Consider the following 12,500-nt stretch of genomic DNA (forward strand, 5'->3'; position numbering starts at 1 on the left):
ACTTATAACAAATTAAGATATAAAGTTATAAAAACATTTTTTTTTATTTTTTTTTTTTTTTATAAACTTATATTTTTCTTCTCAAAATTAATTTGTATCAATAATTACATTTATGAGTGTTATGTAAAAGGGATAATGATCATATATATATAATATGTATTTATGAAAAATTTATTTAATTTAATGGTCGTTATAATAAAATATAAGTATCTTTAAATAAAAAAAAAAAAATATATATATATATAATATATTAATTATTATGTTGTAAAAAAAATGAACATTCATAATATTACATATATATATAATAATATATATATATAATACAAATTTTTATATGATACAGTGAACATTTGTTATATTCTTTTTACTATATTAAAATAGATAGCTTAAAAATGAAATAATAATAAAAAAAGAATTTCCATATATAAATAAAGTTTAGTACCTTTAAAATTAATATTATTAGTTTTATTGAATAAATTTATAATTCTTCATTTTTTCTTTTTATGAAGTAAAAGTATTTTTCAAGTAATAAAATGAAGTCTCAATTAATAATTTAGAAAAGCCATATTTTACATAAAGTATAAAAAAAAGATACATATATAATATATATATATATATTTAATTGACACTTAAAAAAATGAATAAATCAATAAAATGTTTAATATATATATATATATATATATATATATATATGTATAATTTTTTTTTTTTTTTTTTTTTTTTTTTTTTTTTAATAAAATAAAATGATTCATATGTATAATAAAATGTAGGAAAAATATGTTACAAACATATTGCTGTTTATTCTTGCTTATTTATACGTATTAAATAAATGACATAATTTTCACTGTTATTTATACAACAAAATATATATAAATTAAATTTGGTGTAAGTAATAATAATAATGAAAATATGGAAAATATTATATATGTATATTTACATACATGATGAGATTTTAGTAAGATGTAAATTTGATTATTATTGTGTATATAAATACAAGTATGTACAATATGATATATATATATATATATATATATATATATATATATATATATGTATGTGTTTATTTATTTATATTTTATATGATACGCATATTCTTATTATAATTTCATTACAATCACTTTACAATTTTTTTGAAAAGTAATGCTGTGTTATGGCCTCCAAATCCCAAATTTGTATTGAGAGATATATCAATATTTTCCTTTGCATGAATATATTTATTAGGTGTATAATTTAGATCACAATCTGGGTCCTTATATTCATAATTAATAGTAGGTGGTATAATATTTGTTTGCATAGTTTTAAGACATACAATAGATTCTATAGCTCCAGCAGCACCTATACAATGTCCTGTCATACTTTTAGTTGATGATATATATAATTTGTATGCATGATCTTTGAAAACATTTTTAAAAACCTTGGTTTCTATTTTATCATTTAAATTTGTTGAAGTACCATGTGCATTAATATATTTAACGTCATTTATGTTTATATTTGCATTTTTTAATGCTTTATGAATAGAATTTGTTAAACCTTTCCCATTAGGTTCTGGTGCAGTAATATGGTATGCATCACATTCTGAAGAATATGAAATAATTTCTCCATATATTGGTGCATTTCTTTTTATTGCATGTTCGTATGATTCTAGAATTAAGATGCCTGAACCTTCTCCCATAACGAAACCACTTCTTTTTAAATCGAAGGGTCTACAACCTTTTTTTGGATTATCGTTATAACCTGTACATAAAGCCTTTAATGAATTGAATCCAGCAAAACTTATAGGAGTTATACTAGCTTCAGTTCCACCACATATCATAACATCATACTCTTTATATTTTATATATCTATAGGCTTCACCTATTGTGTTACCAGACGTAGCACATGCACTTAACATACCAAGAGAGATCCCTCTAATATTGTTTTCGATAGATACATATCCAGATGGAGTATTTGCTATCATTGCAGGTATTAAATATGGTGTTATTCTTTTATGTCCTTTTTCATACATTGTTTTCATTTCTTTTTCTAAAAATCTTAGTCCACCTATGCCACTACCTATGATAGTACCTGTTTTATCTTTGTCTAATTTTTCCAAATTTAGTTTTGCATCGTCTAAAGCTAAACGTGTGGCTGCGACTGCATAATGAGTACAATCATCATTACGATTAACATCTTTTTTATTTGTGTAATAATCACTAGGATTAAAATCGCTTTTCTTTATTTCACTACCAATACCACATGACATACCGGTTATATCAAATTTTGTAATTTTATCTATTGATGTATATCCATTTATAATATTATTCCAAAAATGTTCTATGCCAATCCCTAATCCAGTTACTACCCCTACACCTGTGCACACCACTCTAGAAGTCTAAATAAAAAATAAAAGAATTAAGAAAATTAAAATATATATAAAAATAAATGTATAGCATATTATTACTTTAATCATTTTTTACAATTTGTATATATCACATTTTATAAAACTATATAAATATAAATATATATATATATATATATATATATTATATATATTATATATTTTATTTAGTACTTCACAAAGATTTTTCATTTCTCTCGAATTGTACAACTTGAAACCTTTAAAATAATTCTTGGATATTCCAGGTATACCCCTTTTAATGAAGGCATACCTTTTACTGTTAACCTACATATGAAAATACATGGAGTATATATTATGACATGATTAATGTTTTTTTTTTTTTTTTTTTTTTTTTCTTTTCTACATCTAATATTCATATGGCACATGCATATGTTTGAAAGGGGAAACATATATTAACTATTATGTTTGTTTTATTTTATTTTTAGAATTGTAGCATTACTTGTAGCACATAAAAGAACAGGAAATAATATATTTTTATAATGTATTTTCTCATTTAAAATTTTTTTTTTTTTTTTTTTTTTTTTTTATCAATTAAAGAGAATATAAAACAGGAGCATTATTTTAAGGAACAACCTTTTTCACATATAAAATAGTTGAAAGATTTATTAAATGTAAAATGTAAAAAAAAATAAAAAATGAAATATGAAAAATGAAAAATGAAAAATAAAAAATAATTTTAAGATACAATAAAATAAAAATATAATAATTATAAAGAAAAATAAAAAAATACATACATATATACATATATATATATATATATATATATATATGTATAATACAACATTGTGGCATATATCAAATATTATACACATTATATACAACTGTTTTTATTTAATTCGTCCCGAAATACAAAAATAAATAATGGAGTGGAAGGTTTTATATTATAAAAAATGATATGCTTACGTTTAAAAATATTTTAAAAATTTTATTATAATATTCAATTTAAAATAGATCAATTGATATGCCAGTTGCATATGCTTGTAAAAATAAATTCTTTATTTGACAAAAGTAAATAGCACAAATATAAATTGATGAAAAAATATGAACAAGGGAATAAACCTAATTTATTATTTATGACGTATATTAAAAATAAGTGGTATAATTTGTTTTCCTTTTTTTAATAATAGTATATTTATATAATTATAAATGTATAAAAATGAATATATATATATATATATATTTTTATTTTTAGGAGAGATAATTAAAAATTTTCGCCTCTACATAAAAATATATATATCGAATGAATCAAATAATTTTTTTCCATATATAAATTTTTTGAAGTTTTATATTTATGACGAAAATTTGATTATAATTTTAATAAATATGACACAATTTTACTTTATAGACAACATAAAAACATAGTTCATTATAATTTACCAATTTTTACATTATGGAGTTTGTTTTTTGTCCCTACTGTTTTTACAGGAAAATTTTTTATCTTTCAAGTATATATATTTTTTACATAATCCATATATGAAGTAATTCACATATATATATATATATATATATATTATATGTTTTTATTTTTTCTATATTGTTAAGATATTTTATTGGCCTTATATTGTATGCATATATATATATACAAATTTACAAATATTTATTTGTGTATTTATTTAATTGGCCTGTTCATGTTATATTGAAGGAAAACCTTTATTTATTATTTTTTTTTTTTTTTTCCCTTTTTGAATATATATATTATATATATATATTTATTTATAAGCTCATGCAGGTGTACACAAAAAGAAAAAAAATAAAATTAATTATAAATGAAAATAAATAAATAAATAAATAATATAAGTATAATATATATATATATAATAAAATAATTGCAAAAAGAAAAAAAATTTCCATTTGAATTTTAAAACAAAATATATATACATATATATATATATATATGTTATTTATAATATTTATATGCGTAAATGTTTATTATACACAATTTATAAAGAAAACACACATATACATATATACACATTCATTGTATTTTTTTTTTTTTTTTTTTTTTTTTTTTCACTTCCATTTATATTTTAAACATTATTTTTTTATTCTTTTATTAATATACAAAAGAAAAAAACATTTGAAGGACATGTTTAAAAAATAAATATATACACATATTTATATATAATTATATATGATGTGGAATTTTTAATGTTCAGTGTAACATTTTATAAGAAGAATAGGAGTAATATGAAAATAATAATAACGTTCAAATAGAGGAATATAATAAAATAAAAACAATAAAAAAGAAAATAATGAAAATCCATACATATATTTGAAAAAGAAACATACATATGTATATATATATATATATATATAAATGTACATTGTGTGTTGTAAGAATTATAAACATTATTTATATTTACACTTTTATTTAATTATTTATTTATATTTATATTTACTTATTTATTTACATTTACATTTATAATTTTAATTTTTTTTTTTTTTTTTTTTTTGTGTACAAATGTATGAATTTATAAAAAAATTAAAAAAAAAAAAAAAAATAAGGTTGCATACTGATAATATGAAATATATTTATCATTTGGTATGAATATTATATTAATAGAATATATATATATATATATATATATATATATATGTATATATTAAAGGGGCATATATATGTACATATTATATATTTTGATTATATAAGAAATATATATAAGCTACATATATAAAATAATAGCTATCCATTTATACTTGTATGGACAAAATAAGAAAGGAAGAAAAAAAAGAAAAGAAAAGAAAAGTATGGAACTTTCAAAAGGAAAAGTTATTATTGAAAAAGATATAAATGAACACACCATAGATGACGAAGTGTTTATGTTTGAACCTAGCATTGATGATGTGTATGATAAGAATACGAATTTACGGTTTATATTTCATAATACATTTATAACATCAGAAGAAGAAATAGCTATAAGTGAATTTAGAAAATATTGTAAGAGTAGATGCTTAAAAATTAATAAAATATATTTCGAAAATGAATGCTTACGTTATTTATATTCAGCACAATTTGATTTTTCTAAGGCCATGGAATTAATAAAAAGTAATTATGAATTTCGGTTATCATCTATTTTACCAATAAAAGAAAAAGATGTGATATTTTATATAAATAAAGGAGTTATGTATTGGCATGGGAGAGATAAAAAATGTAGACCAATATTAATTATTAATTTATTAAAAGTTGAATTATTAAGTATTGATGATTTATCTAATTTATTTTTTTTCTGTTTTGAATTTTTTTTAAAATATTTATGTATCCCAGGAAAAATAGAAAACTATATATCAATAATCGATTGTTCTGGTATATCTATATCAAAATTCCCTATGACAACATTTATGAAATTGTTAGAAATTATGAATTCTAAATATAGATGTAGATTATTTAGAATGTATATTCTTGAGGCACCTAAAATTTTAAAAACATTTGGAAAATCATTTCTAAATTTTGCACCTACCTATATGACCAAAAAATTAAAAATATTAGATAACAATTATGCAGATTATTTAAGAGAAGAAATATTATCAACTCAATTAGAAAAAAAATATGGAGGAATTCAGGAAGATAAAATTAATAATTTTTATCCTTTCCACTTTTATCCAAGTTGTTATATATCACAACAACAAAAAAGGAAATCTCAAGATAATAAAGCAGTTATCGAAAAAAAAACAAATATTTTTAATAATGATCATATTTATAATATATTCCTATCTGGTTATTCTATGCATGTAATATTAGTCCAGAAGGATCAAAGGATAATTGATAATCATCGGTATAATGATATTCTATTAAATGATTCAAATTCTGCAAATTTGGAAAGGACTGCATGTATAGAAGCAGATACTAGTGATAACCATAAGGAAGATGCAGATGTTATCAAGAAAAATGTACACAAGGATATGGTAAAAAGTATGAGTATTGACAGCTTAAAACAAATTAGTAGTGATAACTTAAAATATATTAGTAGTGATAACTTAAAATATATTAGTAGTGATAACTTAAAATATATTAGTAGTGATAACCTAAAACATATTGGAAGCGATAACCTAAAACATATTGGAAGCGATAACTTCAAACATATTGGAAGCGATAACTTCAAACATATTGGAAGCGATAACTTCAAACATATTGGAAGCGATAACTTCAAACATATTGGAAGCGATAACTTCAAACATATTGGAAGCGATAACTTCAAACATATTGGAAGCGATAACTTCAAACATATTGGAAGCGATAACCTAAAACATATTGGAAGCGATAACTTCAAACATATTAGTGGTGATCACCATAATAACTATTATCATAAGAGGAAAAAGAAAAAGAAAAAAAAACATATCATTTTAAATGAAGAAGAATTATTATTACAACAGCAATTTGTGAATTATATGAAAAATGAAGAATATGATATTGAAAATGTTCATATTTTGAAAAATAATAAATTTATAAATTTTAAAAATAAATATGTTGTACATATTGATAGTATACATAAATGGATTTTTAAAATAAAAAATTTATTTTTATCAAATATAACAATTAATTATATTACGAAACGATTCCCATTTTTAAAAAATGTTATACTTGTCAAATCAAATTTTAAATGTATAAATGAGTATATAAAATATTTGAAAGAAAATGTACCACCTGAAATTAGTACTTCTCATCAGATTGTTTCTACAAATAATGAACATGATGAAGAGGATAATCACAAAAACAAAAGTAATATAATAATAAAAAATAATATGAATGAAAAGGAAGAAGAAATCAAAAAGGAAAGGTTATATAATAATCCTTCTACAGATAAAATAATAAATAAATTTGAAAACATTCAACGCTTAAGTAGTTGTAAATATGTAGATGATATGAAGGAAGAATATAATAATAATATAAAAATAGGGCATCATAAACATGATCCAAATATCATGTTAAAAACAGAAAAGGGTGTAAAAATAAAAAAAAATAAAAAAAAAATTGAAATAATGGAAAATAAAAATAAAAATAAGAGCAAAAATAAAATATCACATGATAATACTTCAAAAGAATATAATTATCCAGAGGTCAATATATATAATAACTGTGAATCTATTTTTGATGAATATATAAAAACTTCATCGATGGACAATAATAAAAAAAAAGGTTTTAAAGAGAAAAATAATGACAATAATAATAATAATAATAATAATAACACCAATATTGATAATAATGATAATAATATCGATAATAATATCGATAATAATATTGAAAACAATGATAATAATAATAATAATATGATAATGATGATGAAGAAAAAGAACGGTGAACCTGAGAATCCTTGTGGTGATAAAGTAAATTTAAAAAAAAAAGGAATAGAAAATGTTAAACAAAAACATAAAGAGGTGGAAATTAGTGAAGAACAAGGGAAATTAAAACAAAGCAGTGAAACAAAAGGACGTTTAAAACAACCACATACAATTAAGGTAACAGATAGATTATTTAAAGAAAGAGAAGATATGGAAAAAAATGAGAAAAGAGAATATATAGAAAAAAAAATTTTAAGTAAAGTAACTATGAATTTCTCCCCATGTGATAAGGAGACACAGAGTAAAAAGAATAAGAAAAAGAAAAAAAAAGGAATAGATGATGTAAAATTTATTTCTATGAATAAAGATGAATTGAGCAATATGTTATCCAAAGAATATGTGGAAAAAGGTAATATTAATTGTGATAATATGACATGTGAAAGTAATACAATTTGTGATAATTCAAAAAGTGAAAATTATATACCTTTAGATAATAAGACAAATAATAATAATAATAATAATAATAAAAAAAGTGCTATTAGTATAAAATCTATATTTCCAAAAAGACTTGATCATGCGCTTTCAAAATATAAAAAATATTCTACAACATCTATAAGTACTAGATTATCTAGGAGTTCATATAATAAATTCGTTTCAGAAGATAAAAATGAAGAAAACCATTTTGATAATATTGTCATAAATGATTCATATCAAAATAAGGTCAGTTTCTTTAGTCAAGTTTCTTTATCAACAGGCAATATAACTAATACTATTGATTTGGATACAAATAAAAATGAAAAAAAAAACGATGTGAATTTCAAGTCTACAATTGTCGATAATTCAAATAAACCTGTAAATCCAGAGGTGCCTGAAAAAAAAAGTAGAAAAAAGTTGAGTAAAATTAAAATTATCGGTCTTCAATTTTTTAATAAACAATCGTCAAGAAGATAAATTGTAAATTGGGCACTTATAAAAATGAACAAATATATATATATATATATATATATATATATTTATTTATTTATTGATTTATTTATTAAATTATATTCAATGTGTGTGTTCACATTCTTTTTTTTTTTTTTTTTTTTTTTTTTTTTGTTTTTGTATAATTTAAAGAATTAAGATTTTTTTTTTTTTTTTTTTTTTCTTCTTTACATATTATCATATGGACAATATATATACATATATATTTATATTTGTTTTTATTTGTATATTTATGTGTTTGAACCAGATTTAGAAGTACTAAATAGTACATACATATATGTTTTTATATATTTCTTTTAAATTATGAATAATTATATATATATATATATATGTATATAATTCTAATTAATATTCATTTTCGTTATTTTATTTTTTTTAATAATTATTTGAATAAAAATAAATAAATAATAAGTAATATGTTTAAGAGTATATTTTTTTTCATACATATATAAATATTTTGTATATTCTGTCTATAAATATGTATCATTTTTTTTTTTTTTTATATTTACCCATAAAATAATTATATATATATATATAATTTATAAGAATAAACATTTTTTATTTTATTTTCATTGTTTTGTTTTAAATATCATTTCGAACTAATTTTTTTTCTTTTTTTTCTTTCTTTTATTTTTTTTCCTTTTTGTTTTTGTAATTTGTTATTGTTTAAGTTCTTATGTTTATATTTTATTTTTTTTTCTCTATACTTTCAATTATTTTATGAGAACATATAAAAGACAACATTATATATATATATATTATATATATATGTGAGGGGTTTATGTATATATTTTTAAAAATAACATATATATATATATATATATATATATATATATATATATAATGAATGAATTTTAGAATAATATATGGTTTGCATAAAATGAATCATATTTAGATTACACACAGTTTAAATATTTTACGTAAGGAGAAAAGTTCACATATCATTTTTAAGCTTTTGAATAGTTTTATAATGTGAAGTAATATCTTCCTGTATATCATTTTTTTTTTTTTTTTTTTTTTTTTGTTACTGTTTTATGAATATAGACAAAAAAGTAAAATATGATATTATGAAGGTATAGATATATAAAATTTTTTTCTCTTTTAATATATTATATTATATATATATATATATATATATATATATTGTGCTCAACGAGGTGGGGATATGAATATATGTATTATTAAAAAAAAAAAAAAACATTTCTACACTTCAACATATATTACTATGTTCCCCCTTTATATCTCTCTTCTGAGTTTTTAATTTTTTTTTTTTTTTTTTTTCATTTTCTTCATTTTTTATCCATGATTTTGTCAATTAATAAAAATAATGATAGTAACACATCTGTTCCTCAGGAGGAATTAAAAAGTGATGTAATAAATGCATCAAATATATTCGATGATAAGAGTAATATTTTGATTAATGACGACATGGGTTTAGCAGGTGTGGAAAAAAGTGAAGAAGAAAAATGTAATAATAATAATAATAATAATAATAATAGTGATGATAATAATAATAATAATAATAATAGTGATAATAATAATAATAGTAACCATTTTAGTAATAATAATAATAACCATTTTAGTAATAATGAACAAAGAGATAATATGAATGAAATGAAGAGAAGACATGAAAAGAAGAAGAAATTAAAAAAATCAAAAAATAAAAAACATAAAAATAATGAAAAGAAGAATGAAAAAAGAGATAATAGTCCATATTATATAAATAGTAATAGTAGTAATAAAAGTAATATTAAATTGGATAGTTATGATATATGTGTAAATAAGTATAGTAGTAATAATTATTCAGATAAAGAGATGTCGGAAGGAAATAAAGAGTTATATAATAATTATAAGGAATGTAATAATAAAATAGAATATGAAAAAATTATAAAAAGATTAAAAGAGGAATTAGAAGAAAATCAAATAGATAAAAAAGGTATATTAAAAAAATATGAAGAAGAAAAAAAAAATGTTGTTGTATTACATGACCAATTAGATAAGTTACAATTACTATTTGATAATAATCAAAAAAAAGAAAATATTTGGAATATTGAAAAAGAGAATTATTTAGAAGATGTCGAAAGTCTTCGTACAAATATTGAAGAACTAGATATAAGAATTGAAAAAAAAAATAATGAAATTGAAAGTTTAAAAAGAGAAAATGAGCATATATTATTAAAAGTAGATAACCTAGAAAAAAATAAAAAAGAAATGAAAAATGAATATAACGATATTTATGAAAGTTTACAAAATATGAAAAAAGAAAATATGAAAAAAAATAACACTATAGATAAATTAAAAAATGATTTAGATGAAAAAAAAAAAATAGAAGAAGAATATAATAAAGATAAATTATTAATAGAAAAAAATACAGAAATATTAATAGAAGAAAGAAATTATATTAATGAAGAATTAATTAAGACACAAAAACTTTTAGAATCTCAAATAAATAAAAATAAAGAATTAGAAAATAAAAAGACAAATTTATTAGATAAAATAGATTTATTAGAAAAAAAACAAAAAGATCTAATTAAAAAAAATAATGAAAATGAACAAAAAATGGATGATTTAAATAAAAAATTTAAATTATTAACTAATGAAAATAAAATAAAAGAAAATGAAATTTTACATAATAATAATCTTATTAATAATTTAAATAATAATAATACAAAAATGAAAATTAAATTAGATCAAGAATTTTATAAAATGAAAATGCTAGAAAAAGAAAAAAAATCTTTGAGTATACATGTCAAATCATTAACATACGAAATACAAACAATACTTAACCTTACACAAGAAACACAAAATAAATTTGAACAACAAAAAAGAGATATCAATGATTTAATTATAGAAAAGGAACAAACCAAAAAATTAGTGGAAAAAATTGATGATGTTATAAAAAAAAATACAGAAATAGCAAAAAAAGACAAAATTGTACAGAACAATTTAGAAAAGGATATAAAAAAAGGAATAGAAGATAAAAATAAATTAAATGAAGAAATACAATTATTAAATAAAGAAAAAGAAAAATTATTACAAGAATTAACTCAAACAAATAATAAATTTATTAATAGTAGTAGTGAATTATTAACTAGAGATAATAAAATTAATACATATATAAAAATTGTCAATTCTTTAAAAAATGATTTGTCTAAAGAAAAGGCCATAACAGAAAATATTAAAAATGAGAAAATTAATACAAATAAAAATTTAATAGAAACTAAAGAAAAGTTAAATATTCTTGAAGAAAAATTTAAAACACAATGCAATGAATTTGAACTCTTAAAGAATGAAAAGAAAAATTTAGAAAATCAAATTAATCAATTAAATGATGAAAAAAAACAATTAATTAATCAAAATGATAAATATAGAGAACAAATTGATAAATATAAAAATCAACAAGAAAATATAAAAACACAACAAACCAGTAATAAAAAAAATATTATACAACTTGAAAATGAAATCAATGAATTAAATATGAAAATTAAAAATATAGATAAAAATTATAATCTTATTAAAAAAGAAAAAGATAATTTAAATCAAGAAATTAACGATAAATCAGAAGAAATTAATATATTAAAAGAAAAGCTAAAACTATTACAAACTTCACATGATACTCTAATTATACAACATCAAAATGAATTAAAACAAATCAAAAATTTAAATAAACAAATTGAAGAATTAAAAAATACTAATCAATTAACAAATATATCAAAACAATTATTAAATAACAATAAACAAGAAATAAATAATCTTAAAAAAAGTCTAATCGATGAACAAAATAAAGTTAAAACTTTAACAGAAGAATTGGAAAATCCAATCAATATACATAGGTGGAGAA

The 12,500-nt window shown here is 19.1% G+C and overlaps 3 protein-coding genes across 3 annotated transcripts in view; 2 read left to right on the plus strand and 1 right to left on the minus strand.

Moving 5' to 3' along the window:
• Nucleotides 1–1,114: 1,114 nt before the first annotated feature.
• On the minus strand, nt 1,115–2,891 carry PF3D7_0626300 (3-oxoacyl-acyl-carrier protein synthase I/II; the record flags this gene model as incomplete). The annotated part of the gene is made up of 3 exons (XM_961153.2): nt 1,115–2,371; nt 2,552–2,662; nt 2,838–2,891. 3 exons carry the CDS (start codon nt 2,889–2,891, stop codon nt 1,115–1,117), a joined length of 1,422 nt encoding a protein of 473 aa, XP_966246.2.
• Nucleotides 2,892–5,146: 2,255 nt separating this feature from the next.
• On the plus strand, nt 5,147–8,626 carry PF3D7_0626400 (CRAL/TRIO domain-containing protein, putative; the record flags this gene model as incomplete). The annotated part of the gene is made up of 1 exon (XM_961154.1): nt 5,147–8,626. One exon carries the CDS (start codon nt 5,147–5,149, stop codon nt 8,624–8,626), a length of 3,480 nt encoding a protein of 1,159 aa, XP_966247.1.
• Nucleotides 8,627–9,961: 1,335 nt separating this feature from the next.
• PF3D7_0626500 (conserved Plasmodium protein, unknown function) overlaps nt 9,962–12,500 on the plus strand; it is a gene marked incomplete at both ends in the record, with an annotated part of 2,844 nt that continues 305 nt past the window's right edge. Inside the window, one exon of the mRNA XM_961155.1 lies at nt 9,962–12,500. This exon is cut by the window's right edge and continues 305 nt beyond it. Within this exon, the coding sequence (XP_966248.1) occupies nt 9,962–12,500 (2,539 nt within the window).

This window comes from Plasmodium falciparum (genome assembly GCF_000002765.6).
Source record: "Plasmodium falciparum 3D7 genome assembly, chromosome: 6".
Lineage (NCBI taxonomy): Eukaryota > Apicomplexa > Aconoidasida > Haemosporida > Plasmodiidae > Plasmodium > Plasmodium falciparum.